General features: G+C 38.5%; 1 protein-coding gene across 2 annotated transcripts; it reads left to right on the top strand.

Annotated features, from left to right (window-relative positions):
• Positions 1-948: 948 nt before the first annotated feature.
• On the top strand, positions 949-8,744 carry LOC122546648 (4-galactosyl-N-acetylglucosaminide 3-alpha-L-fucosyltransferase 9-like). Of its 2 annotated transcripts, none has more exons than XM_043685318.1 (3): positions 949-1,042; positions 1,147-1,222; positions 7,487-8,744. In XM_043685318.1, exons 2-3 carry the CDS (start codon positions 1,171-1,173, stop codon positions 8,545-8,547), a joined length of 1,113 nt encoding a protein of 370 aa, XP_043541253.1. In that variant the 5' UTR covers positions 949-1,042; positions 1,147-1,170; the 3' UTR covers positions 8,548-8,744. The 2 variants fall into 2 exon arrangements, with proteins under 2 accessions (XP_043541253.1, XP_043541256.1); XM_043685321.1 differs by having other exon boundaries at positions 7,751-8,744.
• Positions 8,745-9,087: the final 343 nt, after the last annotated feature.

The following is a 9,087-nucleotide window of genomic DNA, read 5'->3' on the forward strand; positions in this document are numbered from 1 at the left end:
TTCAGAGCATACATTCCTACCAAGACTGGTATCATTAACAAACATAACCCCAATCAGAAAATCTCCTGTCAGAAATGCTAATCCCTGTCTTCATGTAAAAAGATGCATACAGCAATAGGGTTGTGATTGTCACTCGTCAGAAAGCCTGGTACATTGATCTCCATCTATTTGCTTTATTCCCCCAATCAAACATCTCAGAGATAGAATTACACACCTCTAGCACCCAGGCCTTCTGGCTCAGGAATTACTGCTGAGAACACAAGTCTGTCTCTGTCTAAGTTATTAGTACAGATCATAAACAGTAGAGGACATCATTCCATGATTCACAGCCTGCCCACTTGAAAATACCCTGTTTATCCTTACTGTCTGTTTACAAAGTTTCTGAAGGGACCACACTGTGGTTGTGCAAACCATTGGTAATGAGTCAATCTTACAAGTTATGTGAATTCAAAACCACATTATATGTGCAAAGGTTCTTCTATTCCAAAAGAAACGTGAAGATCTGGGATAAGATTGTGTCACAAACAGTCAATTCCTTCAATTAAGAAATTGGATCTATTTCTGCAAGAGACAGAGGTCACTTCAAATCACACTGAACAGGGTCAGTGTTGTCTCTTGAACTAGCATTAACAGCATGAGGGGATCAAACAGAAATTTGCTAAATTTGGTTTGTAAAATTGCTTTAGTTATTTATTTTTTTGCTGCTATTAGGTCACACAGTTCCACCTGACAGTACCTTCATAGTGATTGCAATCTGCGAGTATTTCTCTCACCTTTGTCTCAACAAGTAATAATCCTAGATCTAGCCAATGATGTATGATGCATCCTGTGATCAAAGCTTTAAAATATACGCCTCAGGAATCTGGAGAGAAGGTGGAGCTACGTACAACCCAAGCTGCTATGAATACAAACAGCATCAAACAAAACTTGTGATTCAACTCTAAAGAGATGGTGCTCTGAACTGACAAAAGACAATTGGTTTAATACTGACATACTGTAGGCTGTGGAAACAACATACAACATGAAGGATTGAACAAAAGAGGTATTTATGGAAAGACTGAAGTGACCATGGACAAGATCAAACCAAAATTTGATACTTTTCTCAAAAGATAAAAGATAATTCATGTTAATATGTTTTGCATACAGAAAAGCATCCAAAGCTATTGAGGTATGTCAAGGAAAAATAGAATGGCTCCAGGAGGAAAATGCACAAAAATTACAGGTAAGGTGACTACTGTGAAAAATCAGCTAGAGTGTAAGCAACTAAATTATCAGTTTATCATTGAGCATTTACTTTTATGTTTATAACAGCCTGAATACATACATGGTTCATAACTCGGCTTTAAAATTTACTGAACAACATTTTTTGAATTTATGGCTCGATTTCCCTTTGAAAATGATAGTGAATAGTCAAAGGTTAGTGGGAGGCAGTCAGGACTTACTGACCCACAAAAGGCAGCTTTCTAAAGAGGTGATCAGCTGTCTTCAAGAAGAATTCTTCTTAAGAAAAGTCATGCTAAACTTGAGACATTAACTGTTTCTCTCCCACAGATGCTGCTGAGTTTCTCCAGAATTCTCTGTGTTCTCATCCTGAGAGGACAATTCGCGTAGTTTTAGTAAGTTGGCTGATCTTGGGCGAATAGCAGCAAACTTTAGGAAAGCTGTAATTGCCAGGATTGGAGAGCGATTAGAGATGATATTGGTGGTAATTTCCCCTGCTATGCTAATTCTAATGAAATAGTATGTAAGTCTATTTTCAAGTCTACTAGGGTTCCACATTTACATGTTCCCCTAAGGTCTACATTTATGTTTATACGTACTCACATAAACAAAAGATCACATTCCATATCCATAATTTGTACCATCTCGTCCAAAAAAAAGGTAAAAAGAATGTAGCTGTAGGCATCTGTGAGAGACAGACAGGGTGGAACTAACCACAACTTAAAGTGTTTCAATTCATTAAGTTTCAAACAGTACTCACTGTTTGTCAGCAAGTTTAATGAGGTAGTTCACTGAATTAATCAAAAATAGTTGACTTAAATAGTGCATGTTTGTGATAGCCCATGACTGTAAATGTTACTAGAAATTGTCATTCCCGAAGGACTGAAACTAAAGAGCTAACAGTTGCTTTGTTGCATAAACCTAAAATTGGTGAAAAAAGAGAAACACTGTTGAAGATATTTGTCTTGCATTCGCGAGGACAGAATTTAAGGAATCCTAAATCTCAATGGACCATCAATTTATTTGTAAATTGTATTTCAGTGTCGGTGTGATACCTGGCATATGGACCATAATTTCTGACAATTGGTCAATTACATCCAAACTATGTCCCTTCCATTGTCCACAAAAAGCAATGTAATAATTATATTCAAACCGCCGATACCTCCAAAGTTCAGAACATAGTGTTTACCATTAGGAATGGTTTAGTTAATTCTGGTTTGAATATAAACAAACCCTTGTTAGTTAACTGTAAATACCCCTACCAGTCAGACCATGATGCCATTGTAAACTAATCCTATCTGCCTGCACATGTCTATTACCCTCTATTCTCTGCTGTTCTTGTATCTGTCTAAATGTATCTTAAACATTGCTATCATAATATTCCCGCGGCAGTATTATCGGTATAAAAAACCTCTCTTGGGTAAAAATATCTACCCCTTTCGCCGTAAACCTATGCTCCCTCAGAGTTGATATTTCCACACCAGGAAGAAGATTCTGACTATCCACCTAATCCGTACTTCTCATAATTCCATTTATTTTGATCATGTTTCCCCTCAGCATCCGATGTGCTACAGTAAACAATCTATGTTTGTCCAGTCTGCCCTTATAGCTGATACTTTCTGATAAATCAATTTTGCACCCTTTCCAAAGCCTCTACATGCTTCCTACAATAGCCAGAACTGAGTACAATTTCCAAATACTGTTTTACTAAAGCCTTACACAGTTGTAGCATGACTTGCCAACTTTTGTACTCAGTGGCCCAACTGATGACGGTAAGCATGCCTTATACTTTCTTAATCTTATCGACTTGAGTTGCTACTTTCAGGGAGCTATGGACTTAAACTCCAAGATCCCTCTCTATTTTATTGCTTCTCAGGATCCTGCCTTTGACTGTATTTTTTACTCTTGCAATTGAACTCCCAAAATGCATCATATCACACTTGTCTGGTTTACATTCCATACACCATTTCTCCACCCAACTTTCCAATTATCCACATACTGCTGCATCCTATGACAAACTTCCTCACTGTCCAATAACTCTATCCATTTTCATGTCAGCCACAAACTTACTAATCTGCCTACCTACAATTTCATCTATTTTGTGGTCCCTTTTAACCCTGCTAATTCCTTGTTTAAGTTATTTCCTGCTTCTTCTATATTCCTCAACGGTCTTGTTTGATTTCAATTTCCTAAACCTTACATATACTTAATTTTTCTTTTTAATTAAACATTCAATATCTCTTGTTATCCAGGGTCATAAATCTCACTATCCCTATCTTTCATCCTCACAGGAACATACTAGTTATGAACTAGTAACTGACCACCTGACCTTTAAAAGACTTTCACATGTCAGACGTGGATTTACTCTTAAATGCTGCCCCAATCTAATTTCTTCAGTTCTTGTCTCACACATTTGTAAGTGATTTTCCCACAATTTAGGCAGTTTCAACTGAGGATCATCTTATTCATATCCATAACTATCTTAAAACTTATGGAAATATGATCACTCTTCACAAAATATTCTCTGATTGAAACTTCGATCACCTGGCTAGGTTCATTCCCAACACAAAGTTTAATATGGACCCTTCCATTGTTGGACAATCTACATATTGTTTCAAAAATCCCTCCGGTGATAATCCAGGAAATTATAGGCTAGTGAGCCTTATAGCATAGAGAAATAATTGGAGAGGATTCCAATGCACCGGATCCTATGTATCTGTCCCTCTACCAGTCCCACGAAATTGATGTTAATCTGCTGCCATGGTGACAAAGGTGATGCTTTCCTTACTAATATTAACGATTCACATGATCTTGTTTTCTCCTCAATCTGGAAGTCCACATTCAGCCACCAAAAATAGTTCCTGGCTATCTCATTCATTCGTACCACACCAGGATGTCTTGATACACTTGTTCCAGCACCTTTCCTCTTCATGAGGACGGATAACAAATCTAATTTCCCATGTTTTCTGGGCACAGAGGATGACAGACAGAATACTCAACTTTCACATGCTGTTCAGAGTTGGTTCATTCAAGAGCTGTGTCCTAGAATCATCTTGCAAGGTTGTCCTGGCTTTTCTGTATAAAATGGCTTTTCTGCAGTACTGCAGTGATTAGTTACCACAGAATATTTCTCAATAATCTAGACTTGGAAAAGCCATTCTATGTCTTTTTTTTGGTGTAAATGCTACGTTGATCCCATTCTTAGCCTTTGTCCTGACATTGATGAATTATGCAAGGTCTGAATATTTATCTGCATTTGATAGTCTGGTGAAATATTAAATAAAGTCAAATGCTTTAAAATGGATACAGCTTTATGGACAAGTGGGGAATGTATGTGGCAAAAATAAGAACGACATTTAAAAATTCATTCATAGGATGTCAGTGTCAGTGACTGGACCAGTGTTTATTGTCCATCTCAAAGGGCTCTTGATAAGGTAGTGGTGAGCTATCGTCTTGAATTACTGCAGTCCCTATGGTTATGAGGGAGTTCTACAATTTTGACACGATATCAGTAATGGGAGGCTGATACAGTTCTGAGTCAACATAGCATGTGATTTGGAAGGGAACATGCAAGTGTTAATCTTGGTGTTCCCATGTTGCCCTCATTCTTCTAGGTGGCAGAGGTGGCTGGTTTGAAAGGTGTTAATAACCCTTGGTTAATTGCATATTCTTGAGCAACTTGTGGACAGGATGCACTGCTGCTAATATACATCACTGGTGGATGGAATGATGTTAAATGGGGGCCAATCAAACACAAGAGTGTGGTGCTGGAAAAGCACAGCAGATCAGGCAGCACCCAAGGAGCAGAAGAATCAATGCATCTGCAAGAGCCCTTCCATCATCAGGAATGGGCTTATGCCCAAAACATCGATTCTCCTGACCTGCTGTGCTTTTCCAGTACCATATTCTCGACTCTGACCTCCAGCATCTGCAGTTCTCACTTTCTACTGCCAATCAGCCTGCTTTGCTCTTAAACGTATTCAGCTTCATAAATATTGTTGGAACTGAAGCAACAATGCAAGTGGATAGTATTCCATCACAATCCCAACTCTTGTCTTTGAGAAGTCAGAAGGTGAAGTACAAGCCACAGAATTCCCAGCTTCATACTTATTCTTATAGTCACAGAATTTATGCAACTGCTTCAGTTTGGTTTAAGGTCAAGGGTATCCTGCCAAGATGTTGATAGTGGGGGCATTCAGTGATAGTAGTGGCATTAAATGACTTCAGTGACAGTAATATAATTTAATATCATGTGGCAATTGGCGGATTCTGAGTTGTTGGAGATTGTCATTCCTTGGTACATAGAACATAGAACATAGAAAAATACAGCGCAGTACAGGCCCTTTGGCCCTCGATGTTGCGCCGATCCAAGCCCATCTAACCTACTCTAGCCCACTATCCTCCATATGCCTATCCAATGCCCGCTTAAATGCCCATAATGAGGGAGAGTCCACCACTGCTACTGGCAGGGCATTCCATGAACTCACGACTCGCTGAGTAAAGAATCTACCCCTAACATCTGTCCTATACCTACCACCCCTTAATTTAAAGCTATGCCCCCTCGTAATAGCAGAGTGCTGTAGAGACAGAGTTCTTGTGTATGTTTAAACTGAGATAGATTCTTGATCAGTTGGAGAATCAAGCGCTACAGGGAAAGGGGCAAGGAAGTGGAATGAGGACTGTTGGATCAGCCACGTATCAAGGAATGTTGGACCAGCAGGCTCGAGTGGCTGGAAGGTATGCTCCTGGCTCTATTTCTTATAGTCTTAACCATTAGCCCAGTACCCCGTCTTTTTGTTACTCTTACCAAAGTGAATCACCTCACACTTACCTACATTGAACTCCATTTGCCACCTTTCTGCCCAGCTCTGCAGCTTATCTATATCCCGCTGTAACCTGACACATCCTTCCTCACTGTCAACAACTCCACCGACTTTCGTATCATCCGCAAACTTGCTCACCCAACCTTCTAGCCCCTCCTCCAGGTCATTTATAAAAATGACAAACAGCAATGGTCCCAAAACAGCTCCTTGTGGAACACGCCTAGTAACTGCACTCCAAGATGAACTTTTACCATCAACTACTACCCTCTGTCTTCTTCCAGCCAGCCAATTCCTAATCCAACCTCCAACTCACCCTCAATGCCATACCTCTGTATTTTTTGCAGTAGCCTACCATGGGGCAAGTATTGCGAGTATTACATGTAAAAGACAAGGAAAGAAAATCTGCTGTCCATAACTTGTATAGACTGTACATTTGACTCCAACCCCACACAAATGAGTTAAACATTTAAGTGCTCACTCAACCTATTTATCGAGCCACTTGGTTGTATCACGACCTTCTCAAAGTATTGTTACGACATGGGGGTGAACCTTTTTGCTGATTAAACCAAACACCCAGAAAAGGCAACCTTGCCTTGTAATCTGTTAAAGTATGGGTGACAGAGAACTCCCAAATTCCACTAATTAAAGAAAAATATCAACTTTAATCTATAAGTCTAAAAATAAACATTAAACAATAAATGTTTACAACTCTAAGCCTCCTTTCTCTTAAAGGTCTATTATCTATCTCCAACTCTATAAAAACATACTGAGCCAATAAAATGCCCCATTAAAATTAGATCAACTTTATTTTCAAAGCTACCCAGTGACTGTCAATGTCAGTCTTCTTTCAGCTACAGATCTCCCTGGGTCATCTTTGGTCTTTTGCTGCAAAGATATTTCATACGAAAAATGTACCGTTGATAGAGAGTGTTTTGAATGGCAATCTTTCTCTAGATGGCAGGTTGTCACTGTCTCTTTGGCTAGCTCTCAAAATTCCAGCTTATTTATACCCCAAACATCAGATCGTCTCATTGGTTCAATGTTGTCAAAACAGTAAAATTCAAATTCGATTGAGTTTTAGTATCCTGGGGACATAATTTAAACTGTTTGGTTAAATTCAAACTATTGTGAACATAGCAGCCAAATGTTACATATTTTCAATTGTCCAGTATACTCTGAGACTGCTAGTCAGTCACATGACAGGGGCCTGCAAACTCTCACTGCCAACAACTTTCACTCTCTCTTAAAAGTACCATACATGTCTTCAACTTCATAACAGTATTTAGGCTAAGCGAAATGTGCCAGCCTTTCTAATGATGGCTATGTCATAGGAATGTATTTTATAGAGGTTTGTTTTGAGATCTCAGTGGTCCTTGATGCTGTTGCAATGGTGAAGGAGCTGTGGTTTGAGAATCTGAACAATCACTTTTCCTTTCTTACAGGACACATTTTGACATCACTATCCAATAAAAGGATTTTACACACGCTCTTAATTTCCATCATTATTTTGGGATGCTCTTTAACATCATGGTTGCTGTATGTCAACCCATCAAACACTTGGATTTTTGGTCCCATATCTGTGACAAACCCGTTTATGCCTACAGAGAATGACACAATAGTGCTCATTTGGTTTTGGCCTTTTGGTCAGACATTTGAGCTCAATTCCTGTGAATCTGAGTTTAACATCCATGACTGTTATTTGACAGCGGATCGAGAGATGTACAGTAAATCCGATGCTGTCCTTCTCCATCATGGAGACATAAGGAAGGATTTGTCCAACTTGCCAACACAACCTCGGCCAGATTTTCAGAAATGGGTTTGGATGAATCTGGAGTCACCTACCAACACTCAACGAAATAGTGGACTTGACCAACTCTTCAACCTAACTTTGACATACCGGCAAGATTCAGATATTCAAGTGCCTTATGGGTCTCTAATAGAAAACAAAGTTCCATTAGATTTTAAGTTACCCAATAAAAGCAATCTTGTGTGTTGGATTGTAAGCAACTGGAACTCGGGTCATGCCAGAGTGAAGTATTATAATGAACTTTACAAATATATTAAAATCTCAATTTATGGTCAATTCCTCTGGTTTCGCCTGAGCAATGAAAAGTTGATCCCTACAATATCTAAATGTAAGTTCTACCTTTCCTTTGAAAACTCAATACATGAGGATTACATAACTGAAAAGCTCTTCAACGCCTTGCTTGCTGGCACTGTACCCGTGGTCTTGGGGCCATCGAGAAAAAACTATGAAAATTACATTCCAGCTGATTCCTTCATTCATGTGGATGATTTCAAATCAGCTCAGGAACTTGCAGCTTACCTGAACATGTTGAATGATAATGAGGACTTGTACATGAACTATTTCAAATGGAGAAAGTATTACACAGTGCGGATGACTCATTTCTGGGATGAACATGCGTGTAAAGTGTGTGAGAATATAAAACAGCATCAAGAATATAGATACTACTCTAATTTAGAGAAATGGTTTTGGGATTAAAGTTGAAAACGTATCTCCAAGACATAGTAACTATGGAATCCAATGGCCTTTTTCCAAAAAATTATTTATTTCTTGATTTAAAAATGTAAAAGATAGGTATTTGTTTTGAGTTCAGTAAAGTGTGAGGTAGTAGACTGCCTGCCCAATTGGAACACCTTCTGATATTCCATTCCATTTCAGCCCATCCAATACCACCAGTATTGGACTGAAGCAAATCCTAATTGGTTATGTAAGAATTCATCCTAGCTTTGACCCTTCAGTAGTGGATTTCTAAGTAGCAAGTCCTCATCTTAAATTGACTTCCACTGAAAAACAAAATTGCTTTACAATTTGAATGTTTTCATTTGAAAACTAACTTCACAGCACCTTTCCCTTGTTATTGTCACTTGTGGTACAGCATTAGAAAAAACAAATATTCTTTACTTGAAATTAAGGAAAAAGGTGTTTTTAAAAGGTTAAACAATCAGATTTTTGCTGGAGAACACTTTTTAAAATTATATGACACAATTTTTAAAAAGCTTTAATTGTTTTGTATCCACT

Source organism: Chiloscyllium plagiosum, chromosome 3 (genome assembly GCF_004010195.1).
Source record: "Chiloscyllium plagiosum isolate BGI_BamShark_2017 chromosome 3, ASM401019v2, whole genome shotgun sequence".
Taxonomy (NCBI): domain Eukaryota; kingdom Metazoa; phylum Chordata; class Chondrichthyes; order Orectolobiformes; family Hemiscylliidae; genus Chiloscyllium; species Chiloscyllium plagiosum.

Excerpts from the sequence above, each read along its gene's own strand:
- LOC122546648 (XM_043685318.1), top strand. The coding sequence starts at position 1,171 with ATGTCAAGGAAAAATAGAATGGCTCCAGGAGGAAAATGCACAAAAATT. Across the intron at positions 1,223-7,486 it reads AAAATGCACAAAAATTACAG|GACACATTTTGACATCACTA; the intron begins GTAAGGTGACTA and ends CCTTTCTTACAG.